We start from the raw sequence: 12,843 nt of genomic DNA, 5'->3' as shown, positions 1-12,843 counted from the left end.
CGCGATACAAGTGGCGAGCTCATCAGGTGGTCTACAAGGCCGCGCCCTACACTGCATGAAAAGCGGCGTAAATAAGCGGATAACCAAGAGAGGAGAAGACTGCATGGATAACACAGTCTAATAAGGTTACGGCTACACCAATGTAATGGCCCGCTCTCTCTCCGACCTGCACTTAATATCATGCATTAGTCAACTTCGCGGTTACGTAACAGATGCCCTCTATCTGAAGCCGTCAGAACGCATCCGGTACACATGGCAAAATAGAAGGCCAGGCTGAGCGTGACCGTGCGCCTAATACACGGCGTCCGTTTAGCGCAACCCCCCCCCCCCCACCTTTCCTAGAAAAAAAAAATACCGATGGTCCGAATATCCACGAACGACGCGTGGATTCGTGCCCCTACCTTCGTGCAAAGTGTCGATTTTGAACAGTTCATTACGCGCTACATGCAACAATGTTTGATCTTATATAGTAAAATCTCCACCATGGCCACGGCTTGTAACAAGGACTTTCGCTATGGTTCCGACGAAAAGGACGTCTGTCTGCAGCTGGAGGCAACCGGCGTTAGATGACGTCGCGCCAGCAGCTGACAAAAAATTGATATCGCCCGCAGAAATCAGACAGCACACGTACACTCAGCTACGAGTCAGGATTAAAGTTATATAGGCTTCCGAAGCAACGTCGAGCGGCGCTACTGCTCTCATCGCAACTGGGGGCATCCACGGCCACAACACTGCCGCCCCCGCTTCCGCGCACGCGCAGAGCTCTCGGATTGCATCAGTGGTGCGTCACAGTGTAACTATTGCTGACTAGCAGTTCTCGGGCCGAATGAGGAGCGCATGCGCGCACGTGTCCTTGCCGCCGCCGCTGGCCAATCCGGCGACAAAGCGCCTTCGCGGGCAGTGTCTGCCCCCAGTAACGCATAACTCAGCCGCGCGAGCGTCGCGCCCAAACTTGAGCATGCGTTCCCTATGGTACGTATACGCCGCAATGCGTTGCAATGACCCTTCCTATGTCACAGCTAATGAGAGGCCGCAAGCAACGAAACTACAGAAGCCAAGGTCAGAGCGAATGACGAAGGATTGTATTTCGTTGCTTCTTAATCCGCAAACAAGGCTGTGGCTGGGCGCAAGAAGTGCAACTGCTAGTTCGCTGACTGACAGCTGACAGATAACGCGCTTTCCCGTCTGAGATAGAATTGCAACGGCAGTGGCGCGGCCTGCCTGCAACACCGAAATTCCTCAAAACCGTAAACGACACTTTAAGAAACGTCGAGGAGAAAAATAAGGAGCAGCGAGGTCGTTCTGAAGCGGTCGGCGGGTGCACTTTATTGCCGTGTATCTGTTCACATGTACGACGACGACACAAGATGTACACGTACACCATGCCGACATGCGGACCGTTATTGCCTCATCGTGGGCGACGACGACCAAGGGCGCGAAGTTGCTACTAAAGCGTCTTGCTCCGATCTCTCCCGCATTCCCCCTCTATTCAGTACTTACGTACAACAACGAGACATAAACAGCGTCGCGCTGTCCCCCGGCTGCGAAATAACACGAAGCCCGGATTATACGACTCACACGCGGTTACGGTATGTACACACGAGAATTAAGACACAACGTCCGTGAAATGAGGTTGTGAGTAGTCCTCGCGTATACGCATACCTGTATTTAACAGTGTCCCAGCTAACTCGGCCCGAGATTGAAAAACAATAAAAAACAGAAAAAAAACCGAGCGCTTTGGGACAGTTGTACCAGCTTAATATCAGATGTAGTCGTGTGTACTTACAAGCAGTATCTATTTCATTACTAAGTATTATTTAATTTATTAGTTTCTTTAACCAACTTTTTAATTGTCGCTTGGGTCGGTAACATGTTTAAGTTGTAGGTCCCCTCGAATAACATCAGAAACTAGGATTTATTTCGTGCTGAAATGTGTGTGGTTGTCTTTGGTTTGTTTGTTTGTTGTTTGAAGAAAAACAAAAGCCCGCGAAATACGAAGAAATCACACCATCTCCCGCTAAAAGGGGACCATGAGGCGATGTAAGCAGTGTTTCGGCATGTAGAGCCTGCGTTCAGAGGTGGAGTGGTGAGGGGAAAGGAAAGGGGAAGTGGAGAGGGGGAAAGAAAGGGGGAAGTGGAGAGGGGGAAAGGTGAGGGGGAGGTGGAAGGGAAAGGGGAGGGGAGAAAAGATGGGGAGAGGGGAGGGCAGGGGAGAAAAGATGGGGAGAGGGGAGGGCAGGGGAGTGGGAAAGGGGAGGGGAGAGGGGAATGGAGAGGGGGAAATGAGAGGGGGAGGGAAGGGGAGAGGGGATGTGGAGAGGGGGAGGGGAGATGAGAAATGAGAGAGGGGAAGGGGTAGGGGAGGAGAGGAGAGAGGGGAGTGGAGAGGGTTTACGCATGCGCAGTAAGGGTGGTCACGCCGCACCACCACCACCACCACCACCGGATTGAACTCCGCTATAAGATGCTTCACATCTAAAAGACGCGCGCTGGCGCGCCGCTACTCAAGCGCTTCCAAGACCTCGCGCAAATTTTCTTTCCCTTCTGCAACGGTTAGCTTCGTTGCCTTTTCCCTCCGTGTTTCGCCTGACACGATGCCGATGTTCGGGCCAGTGCAGTTGATTTCACGTCATACACTCGTGTGCAGGCGAGTACATTGTGTTTTGCCTCAGAATACTTGGTTACTGGTTGAATATTCTTGCATGGTCATGCAAGCGCATATAAGCCCATAATATCTCGGCAAACACCGAAATTCTAAAAACATCTGCGATTAGAACAATGAGAATGCTGTAAGACCAGACCAGACCAGACCAGACCGGACCGGACCGGACCGGACCAGACCAGATCAGACCAGACCAGACCAGACGGACGGACGGACGGACGGACAGATAGATGCCCATCCATCCATCCATCCATCCGTCCGTCCGTCCGTCCGTCCGTCCATCCATCCATCCATCCATCCGTCCGTCCGTCCGTCCGTCCGTCCGTCCGTCCGTCTGTCTGTCTGTCTGTCTGTCTGTCTGTCTGTCTGTCTGTCTGTCTGTCTGTCTGTCTGTCTGTTAGGTGGATCGTCGAAATTAAGAGATTTGCAGGTATAAAATGGAATGGGCTCGCACAAGACAGGGTCGGTACGAGATCACACATCGTCCTGCAGTGGACCTAAGATGGGCTGGCGAGGACGATGATGACGATGCTTATTATGATGTGTTCGTGTGTGCGCGTGCGCATGTGTATGTCTGTGTACATGCAAGATAAAGATATCACCGGAACTTTATACATTAAGATTTCCCCGACACCGAAAGGCAACTTGAAAATGTGAAAGTAGGCTTAGATGATCCGCACAACCAAGGAAATAGTAGCGATGCCAGTTCAAAAGGAATTTTCTCGAGTAATGTTCAACCACAAAGTGAGACTTTACGGAATTTTTGGTGAACACCTTAATTATCCCACTCGACTGACTGAAATAAATTTTTCGGTGTCGCTTTTAAGCAGACGCTTGGAAAACAGAAACAATGAAGCAAAGAACAAAAAAAAAAATGTAACTACCGCCACATGTAACGGTGTTAAATGGTTCGGTCACGTTTTGTTGCTTCGCCACAACCGCGCCAGCGGTGAGCACGCTTTCTTGAATTCTTTTAGATACGCAGCTCTTCATGAGCATTCCGAATACACGCCAGCGCGGAAAATAATAATCCTATCTCGAGAGCAGCATTTGTGTTTTTAATTAAGAGTAAGGGTGTAGCACACCTTACAAATCATTTCCTCCTTTACCTCTTGGCACGTCATAAACGCCAGCTTTATCAAGATCAGATCTTATAATCCCGCCGCCGCTTTCCAACGCAGGTAGCACAGACGATGCGTTGCAGTTAACGGGAACTGTCTCGAGATGGCAGCACCGACGTGGGTATTGATAACACTAGAAATTATAGTACGCATGCAAGACTGTCGAACAGCGCCGCACCGCAGAGCGCTTGCGCAAGATGCGAAGATGCTGGCAGGTGCAGGATACCGATAGTAGCGGCGATACTGGATATCCCGCCGCGACTGTTCCAGCGTTAAGCAGAGCGTATAAAATATAGAGACAGAGAGCATACATTAGTCCGCTGTTGGGAAAGACGCTAACTTTTCCAACACGTACAAGCGAGCAAGGCTCAGCGCAGCAGAAGGTGGTGCTCAGCGTCTTAGGGTTTAGGGGGGGGGGGGGGGGGAGAAAGCAGGAGGGAGCGGGAAGGCGTGGCCACCTTATCAGGACAAGTATCCACACTACCGAGAACCTCTCCTCTTCAGAAGAACGGGTGGGTGTACGGCGGCCGTGGAAATCGAACCCAGTACCTCACGCACTGGAGACGGGTTCTCTACCAATTCGCCACCACTGTGGCATGCGACAGAGAGATGGAGACGGATAGCAGTAGATAACACGAAGGGGCATACTCCTTTCTCAATGCATACTCAACTCATCACTCAACTGAGCTGCGCGCACCGCTTCCTCCTGCTCGCAATGCTTATTCAGCTATCCGTAGACAATAATCAACTCAATAACTGCGTCATCACTTATCGGGGCGTCCGAACGAATGGCTGCATCCTACGAATGGGTGGGACGTATTGATGAATAAACATTTATCTCGGTCTCTACATTAAACGTAGAAACAGAGACTATAGCGACGTTAGACAGTGGCGTAGCCAAGGGGTGGCACACCGGGCCCGTGCCCCCCCGTCCCGAAATTTTTTTTTGCCATGGCATACAGAGCACAAGATGACACTCGACCACATCTGCCTGCCCGCCGCCCCCACTTCAGATCAAGGAGGTGCATTCCCCCACCCCCCTGAAAAAAGATTTCTGCCTACGCCCCTGACGTTAGAATAAATTCAATATGACGGGCGGCCGACATAGGAATTTTGGGACACTAAAGTAAATAACAAATTGGAGGACGCTTAAGCTTCGCCTTCAAGAGCGGAACGCGATAGCGTAATCGGACCCTGTTTGCATCGCCTTCTCATTCGCGGTGCCTATTAATATATGTAGAAAGAGGAGTGATCGTCGGGACCATGCCACTCGTGAATATATACCTTCATCGAATTCGTACATACTCACGCTTCACCGCGACTGTGCGTAACAGCGTTGCGGCTGGGCTCTCGGTACCCATGCATTTCTTTAATTCAACCCTTCTTCCTATTTAGTAGCACAATTAAGCCCCGCCCGTCGCGCCACCAGCGACGTCTTCACGCGCGGTTCAAAGGCTTCTTTCTAGACGGACCCACCGCGAGCGTAAGGAGCGTCAGCATAGCATCCACGAATAGCCGTGGGGCCATTGCGCGTGAAATTTCCATTCACGGACAGCGTGCATTTCGTTCTATGTTCTTACCGTATACAGCACTCCTCTCACCGCTAGGTGACGCCCGTGGCGCCCATACCACCACTATAGACGTAAAAGAGGCCGCAGCAGGGCGCGTCCTTGAAAAACAAACCCCGAATGCCCCGCGCTGTAATTATAACGGAGACCGCTGTTCTCTGCTTTGCGTAAGCAACCACTGGAGCCACAGCATGTATATATATATACACACCCTGGGGGCAGGCAGCTGGTTGTGGGAGAAATCAGTCGAGGACGGAGGAGAGGGTTTTTATCGGCGCAACTTTCCCAGTCGTTGACATCGGGCGCACGCACGCGCAGGAACTACACAGACGAGGTCGCGGCCATTGTATCCCCGTTAGCGCTCACTGCATCACGTTCGCTATACGATAAATATGCTGCCTCAAAATGCCGAGCAAAGCACGCAAATGACTCACGGAAAGCCTATACTGTTACAAAGTTCCAGGTGTAGTTGTTCCAACAATGTATTTACAAATTAAACCATTTTTACCCTAATCAGTTTAGATCTCAAATAACACTTCCTTTTTTTTTCTTCCTACTATAGCGTACTGTCGATAGCTAGAGAACAAGCGAACATTTTGTTACAACTTTTATTCATTCAGAACTGTCTGTGGACATTACAGGAAAATACAGAGAACGACACTACACGGAAACATGATTTGAACAGTATTAGCAAAATAACCGTCTAGATCTACACACAAAAAAAAAGAAAAAAAAATACCCACCGCGACAAGAGGCTGGATGAAAAAAAGAACGACTAAAAAAAGAAAAAAGAAAAAAAGGCAAGGCTTTCAAAAAGTTCGAACAAAGCGGTACGTCGAATAAACCGACTTCGCCGACTGTGACGATGTGTTCATTCATTTTTATTCTATTTACGGTACTGTTGGCATTTTTCGGCTTTGAGAGAGTGAGTAAAACAATGTGAACTCCTACAAACAGCCTTTCTAGTCAGGGGCGTAGCCAAGGGGGGGGGGTTGGGGGGTTCAAAGTTCAACCCCCCCCCCCCCGAAAATTTTCAATTTTGCTTGCGTACATATACACACACACATATATATAAAGGCACGCATGAACATACACAAAGTATGGTTGAATCCCCCCCCCCCCGCCCCCTCCCGTAAAAAATTTCTGGCTACGCCCCTGTTTCTAGTCCTTCCCGAGTCAGTGTACACAGCAACTGTCCCAGCGTTCAGACCATGCGCGCGTCATTTACAACTTGCGTCTCCTGCAAAGGTATAAAGGAAGCTACCTACGCTGCAAACTGATCCTAAAAACACGCAAAGTGATTTGAAGTAATACAGGGATACGGTGTGTTTCTGTCTTCCGCGATGACGACTGAAAACGCTCGCGGAGTGAGCGTCCATGATTTGCAATACGCACGAGGGAGTTGTACGCTGAATAGGGTTGGTGTAAGCTGGGAGTAGTTAAGGCAGATGAAGCGTTTCCGCTTCTTCCATCACAAGCGTAATTTCATCGCTAGAATTTCCAGCAATTTGTGCATCGCGAACAACGTTTATGCTTCATTAAAAGTTCGACTATACACGGAGCTGACTTTCCGAACGCCCCGAGAGTTTTAGTCAAGTCCCGTATTGCGGTATCGGCAACGGCGATTGCGTCATACCGCTGTTGACAGGCCATCGGTGGCAACATGCTGCGGCCGTACGACAAAACACAATTATACAATTTTGCGTGTGTTCCACGAGTGTTCGTGCCGAAATAGCATTTAACAAGGCAACGCGTTAACAATTACGTTGGTTCCGAAATTTTACAGAAGCGACAGTCTAGCGTGCATCAATCTGATTGCTGGAATAACAACTCTCTCCGTATGGTTGAGCTCTAAGCCACCAGATGGCACCACGACATTGACCGCTCTAATTAGCGCCTAATCCGCAAAAGCTAGGAAGACTGCGCACTAGGAGTGGCATGTGGCCAACATACATACATACATACATACATACATACATACATACATACATACATACATACATACATACATACATACATACATACATACATACATACATACATACATACATAACTTTTTATCACTACAATGCTACCGGAGCAGACAAATTACCCCTAATTGAGCAAGGAAAGCCCGCGCTTCTTTTCCATCCACCGATCATAGGGCCTTAAAGGGACTGTCTACCATCCTTCATCGCTTTTTCTGTTTTGTACCGCAATAGAAAGCGTACCGTCTAAAGTGTCCAACCTTGCAGCGATTTCTCTGGAAAGTGAGTAGAAATTTCTAAAAAGGAATTTTTCGATCTGCGTTCGGTCTTCTTCCATTGGTGTGAGACGTGCCCACAACACTGGTTGGTGGACGCGATGACGATTGTAATGCCGCTAAAAATTAAAACCGAAAGCACATGTGATTTCTGAAGGATTCCTTTATTTTCGCGGAACACTACTGTAATGAATGTAACAGTCATTTTCAGAGTGCTAGCGGTTAAATGAAGCTTTATTATACGATTACAGAACACTTGTTTTGCTGTAATTGCAGTCTATGCGTTTATTTTAGCAATGCTGCCGCAATCCAAGCCAAGTCGATTCATCAAAAAGAGATAATAAATGCGTGCCTTCACAGCGCAGAACATGTGAGACATCGTAATAACAATACAGCGGCACATTACGACCAGCGCGGAGAGCCGGATGGCATAGCGCATGAGTTGAAGCAGACGAAATCGAAGACTGCGCAGCAAGCAGCGCCACTGGGCGCCTTTTTGGATGTGTGAGGAAAAAAAAAAAGCAAAAAAATTACTCTCTGACGCAACCGAAAGGTGCCTCAAGTGCGTAAAATACAATTTCAAGTTATACGAGTTTGTTTTTAAGGAAAATGAGTCTACCTGGGAGGATTTCTTGTCCTACCAGTAGATTGACCCACATCGCCGTTGGGTGACGCTAGCGGTCATTCTTTCACGATTTTCAACACCAAATTAATAATATAATTCATTATTTGTGGGGCAAAAGCATGCTCGTTGCCGCCGATGTGACGAACGATCTCCTCATTCTCACCACAATCAGAAAAAATTTTCCGAGCGGTAGACAGTCCCTTTAAACCCAGCTTCGCCGAGTAACATGTGGTTTCGACACACAGTATATACGGGTATTTATCGTGGCAACATCCTAGCCGTAAAAAGCCAATATAGGCACATTCCTTCGATATTTTTCATCGAAAGAAATGACCAGAATGATGAGGCAGGCGGTTATACACGCCTGCCTAGACACACAAAAAATATATATATATTTTTAAAAAAATAAGTAAACGAAGCTCTGCGAGTCTTCACACTATACGTCTCTGTAGTAATCGACGGCGGAATACAAATGCGGTGTTCGCTTTAAGAGCAGTCCGCACTGTATACGCGCTTGATGTATCGCAGAGCGCGCGCAAGGCGGCGGCATCGCGCGCAGCATGAACAGACATATAGCACAGCGCGCTTACGCAACTTGTAACGATGCCCTTGCAACGAGACACGAAAGGAAAGAAGAAAAAAAAACGTCAAAAACCTAGTAGTGACAGCTGCAAGAGTAGTGTTTCGAAACTCGCTCGATGGAGCTTCGACGGGGAGAAAACTAGCGTACCACATGCAGTATATCGAAGGAAAACGACCATTTATCGTCAAATTTCTCAAATTTTGTTCCACATATATGCTCGAATTACGGGCGAGCGACCGTGCTAGACGTCACGAGTTCCCAGCCTGTCTGGGAGGAAAAGGGGGGGGGGGCTACATCTTGCCTCAATTCGCATAAGAACTGAAGTAAGATGTACTATCGCGCTCAGTATGAGCTACATCACGCAAGCGCGTGGCCGAGCGCTCTGCCAGGTTGCGCAGTGGCGCCGAATATGACATATTTTCGAGTTATCGGGAGAGAGTTTGGCTGTCCCTGCGAGCGCGCATCGCCTTCATTTGCTTTCACCCTCGCCCTCATTTTGCCCTGAGGTCATGTCAGCTTCGGAAATGATAACTTCGAGGATGAAAGCAATCAAGTGGGCGCCCCGATGCGCGCTCGCACGAGCAACCAAACTCTCTCCCAATAACTCGAAAACGTGCCATCATCGGCGCCACAGTACAACCTCGCAGAGCGCTCGGCCACGCGCTCGCATGATGTAGCTCATACTGAGCGCGATAGTACAGTCGTAGACAAATTAAACGCGAACACGAAATTACAAAGAGGGACCGTTTGCGCGAGCGATAACTCGAGAGCACATTCGTAACTATATGCGGCTGCAAAAGGCTGTTTGGGTCTTACATACTAAGCGTGGAAGCCGAAATCAGGGCCACGTTAGGCGCACAGGGAAAAGCAGAAACGAAAGAACGCGTTTTACTTAGGCCTAACTTATTCGCGTTTCAACTGTCGATCAATGTACCTGCTCGCTCAAAGTTCCACCTCATGAATAGAGAGCAAATATCTGATCAGTCGTTGACTACATAGCTGCAGTTACGGCATTCTCACTTTCCGCTGTCGTTACGTATAAGCTTGGAGAACGAGATTTCACGTCGCGAAGCTGTTTTTCTTTTTCCTGTTCTACCGCAGAGCCAATCCCTTCCCCACCTATTCCCAAACTGCGGCCGAGCGCCTTCCTCTCCTGCGAAATAAAGGTTCAATTCATTCATTCATTCCTGTTAGCAGAACCTGACGTGCACCGTATACTGCAGAGTACCCCCTCGTCAATAAACCTGTTATCGGATCCTCGCGACGGGCACTCTCTATTTAGTACGCCCGAAATGCAGAAATACGTTACACGGGCACTGAAGACAAACGTGATTTCTATCGTCTTTGTAGGTTACCCTTTTACATCACACTTGCCGCGAAAAGACGCTCGCGGTCAGCGAGCAAACGAGCGTTAAGAAAATACGGGTGGCGACGCCGTGATGTCACAGATTTCGACGGTGTATGCTAGCCCATATATATATATATATATATATATATATATATATATATATATATATATATATATATATATATATATATATATATGTATAGGGGTAAAAATGAATTACGTTGCGTTCTAAGGGTGCCAAAGACATAACGTATAGCATGCCATGACATTCACGTGGTGAAATCTTTGCACCGAATTAAAAAATGCATCTCCGGCCTTCATACTATTCTGATAAAAACATATAATGAAGAGAGTAACGACTATAGGGTTCTGAAAGAATAATTCATCAGGCTAAATTGATCTGGCGTTTCATTTCAATGTCCCTTAACAATACGGGCACCTAACGAATGGCCCAGTTTGCATTCGATGGCTGTCCTCTTTCCTCCTCTCGGCCCCCATGTCGCAGCGCCTCCCACGCAACCGCGGCCGGCGCATGTACTATAGAAGACGAGCTGCGTGCGTAGCGTCCGTAACGGCGTTGCGCACGTGAGAAGTCAGCGAGCAGAAAGACTGCTCACGCGCTCTAAGTAAGACGCCGCGCTTTTACGTACGCAACGCTGTTAGGGACGCTATGTGCGTCGGGTGCGCCGTTTACACCGTGGCCGTATGAAAACTCGCCGTGAAAAAATGCAATGAGGTGAAAAAAAATGAAGAAAAACGCGCGTTCGCCTCGTCGCAATAGGTTTCTTAAGCCCCCATGTCGCAGCGCCCCCCACGAAACTGCGGCAGGCGCATGTATGAAAGGCGAACATTATCTGGACGCGCTCTCCTTCGCGGCGGGCGGAGAGTGTCCACACCTAAATTATTTTTCTTACACCGTGGCTGTCAGAAACCACACTGCTGATTGGCGACAACGGTCACCGGGGCCGTGCTTGGACACCACCTATTGGGAGATGGCGAAGGCACAATTTACGCATAATCAGCATTGCTCTTTAAACCGAACATTCATCTATGAACCTCTCCGGGTTTTGCTCAGCGTGTCTGCTGCATGCTGTCGTCTAAGCAGACAGGAATAAATGCAGCGAGTCAAGCGCGATCAAACGCCACTTCCAGTCCACCAAGTGACTTCCGGCTTCCGCTTCCGGACCGTTAAGCTGCGTTCCAGTTTTAATTTTCGGTCAGTGCTCTAACTTCCTCACGGTGTACACTTCATCCTACAGCCTCGCTGAGGAAAGTGGTTTAGATAAAGTTCGGTTAGAACTGATCCTCGACATCGTGGACATCACGTCCCGCTGCAGGATGATGGAAGGAAGGGCCGAGAAGCCGCGCCGTGTCATGCATGCTTATCCCTGAACGGTGTGCGAAAGCCGAATACGCGAGGGAGGTTCACTGCATGTAGATGTTAACTAGACGCGTTCGATCTACTGCAATCCGCCTTTTCCACGGCGCCACGGCGCATGCGCCCTTCCCCTGGCGGTAAAGGCGCGAAACATTTTGGTATGGTCTCCACACGACTCTTGATCTCGGAGGCTTTCGTTCTGGAGATTCCGGTTGTCCCGGACCACCACGCGAAATTCCGCACCTCTACCAAAACGGCAGAGGGCAGCACAGGAGAATGAAAAAAAAAAGGCGATTTCGTTTGTTTTAATTCCTTTCGTGTCTCGTCTTAGTTGATGTAGGGCATATTAGATATAACATGCGAGACAATGACGTGGACTGACCGAGCCCCGTGGGCAGGAGGGTGTCGTCGTGCAGGTCGGCGAGGGTCATGGATAGCGGCCAGCCCATCTGCGAGTGAGGCGGGAAGTGAGCGCTGCGCCAGGACGGGCTCATGGGTAGGCTGCCTCCGCCGCCGCCTCCTCCCCCTCCTGGGTGGTGGTCATCCATTCCTGCACGTGGAGGAAAAGAAAAAACAAAAAAACGGCTCAGGACACACGGTGTCGAATCGTCAATCAACGCATAGGTCAATCGGTCTCGACCGACTGATCAGTCAATACAAGTTCGCTGTCACCGAGACGTCAGTTAGGGGGAGGGCAAAGAGCGAATATGAGTACTACTCTCGACACGGTAAAGTTCCGCGAATTCGCCATTATTTTTTTCACCTTTGAGCGGCGCACAGGATTGGCACGACCTTGGTGATAGGCTTAAAATGACGACATTGGGGAATGTGACTATATGGCGGAAAATGACGACAGTTTAGGACGGCGCGACCGATAAGGCAAGCATCCAGCTTCCTGAACGATGCGACAGCGCCGAAGCGTATTTTCCGGCACTCGAGTGGTACGTCACGCATGCATCTATCGCAACGACTGGCTATGCGATCTTCCAATTTATGACGTCATTGAACCACTTCAGACCCTCAAGTTCAATGGCGAACTTAGTGTTCATTTGCGTCAAAAGGAAAATATCCTAGATGGTGATACAGTTTGCAACTAACAGACCTGATATCTATAACTGTTCAGTAATCATCATCATCATCAGATTACGTTATGGCCCCTGCGGGAGGACGTCCTCTGCCTATGATCTCCAACGTACCCTGTCCTACGCGTGCTGATTCTATCTTAAGCCAAACCTAACAGCGTTATCCAGGGGCGTAGCCATAAATTTCTACCGCAGGGGGCTGGGGGAAGCAGACACACTGCTATGTATATTCGT

General features: G+C 49.0%; 1 protein-coding gene across 3 annotated transcripts in view; it reads right to left on the bottom strand.

Annotated features, from left to right (window-relative positions):
• The window catches only part of LOC119383746 (ets DNA-binding protein pokkuri), a 150,874-nt gene that overhangs the window by 40,240 nt on the left and 97,791 nt on the right, over window positions 1–12,843 (bottom strand). For all 3 annotated transcript variants that reach the window (XM_037652044.2, XM_037652041.2, XM_037652043.2), the window contains exon 2: window positions 11,910–12,077. In XM_037652044.2, coding sequence (XP_037507972.1) covers window positions 11,910–12,075 — 166 coding nt within the window. In that variant the 5' untranslated portion in view covers window positions 12,076–12,077. The remainder of the gene's footprint in view (window positions 1–11,909; window positions 12,078–12,843) is intronic.

The sequence above is a fragment of the Rhipicephalus sanguineus genome, chromosome 2, assembly GCF_013339695.2.
Source record: "Rhipicephalus sanguineus isolate Rsan-2018 chromosome 2, BIME_Rsan_1.4, whole genome shotgun sequence".
Classification (NCBI taxonomy): Eukaryota; Metazoa; Arthropoda; class Arachnida; order Ixodida; family Ixodidae; genus Rhipicephalus; species Rhipicephalus sanguineus.
This window is presented reverse-complemented; position numbering and strand designations above follow the sequence as displayed.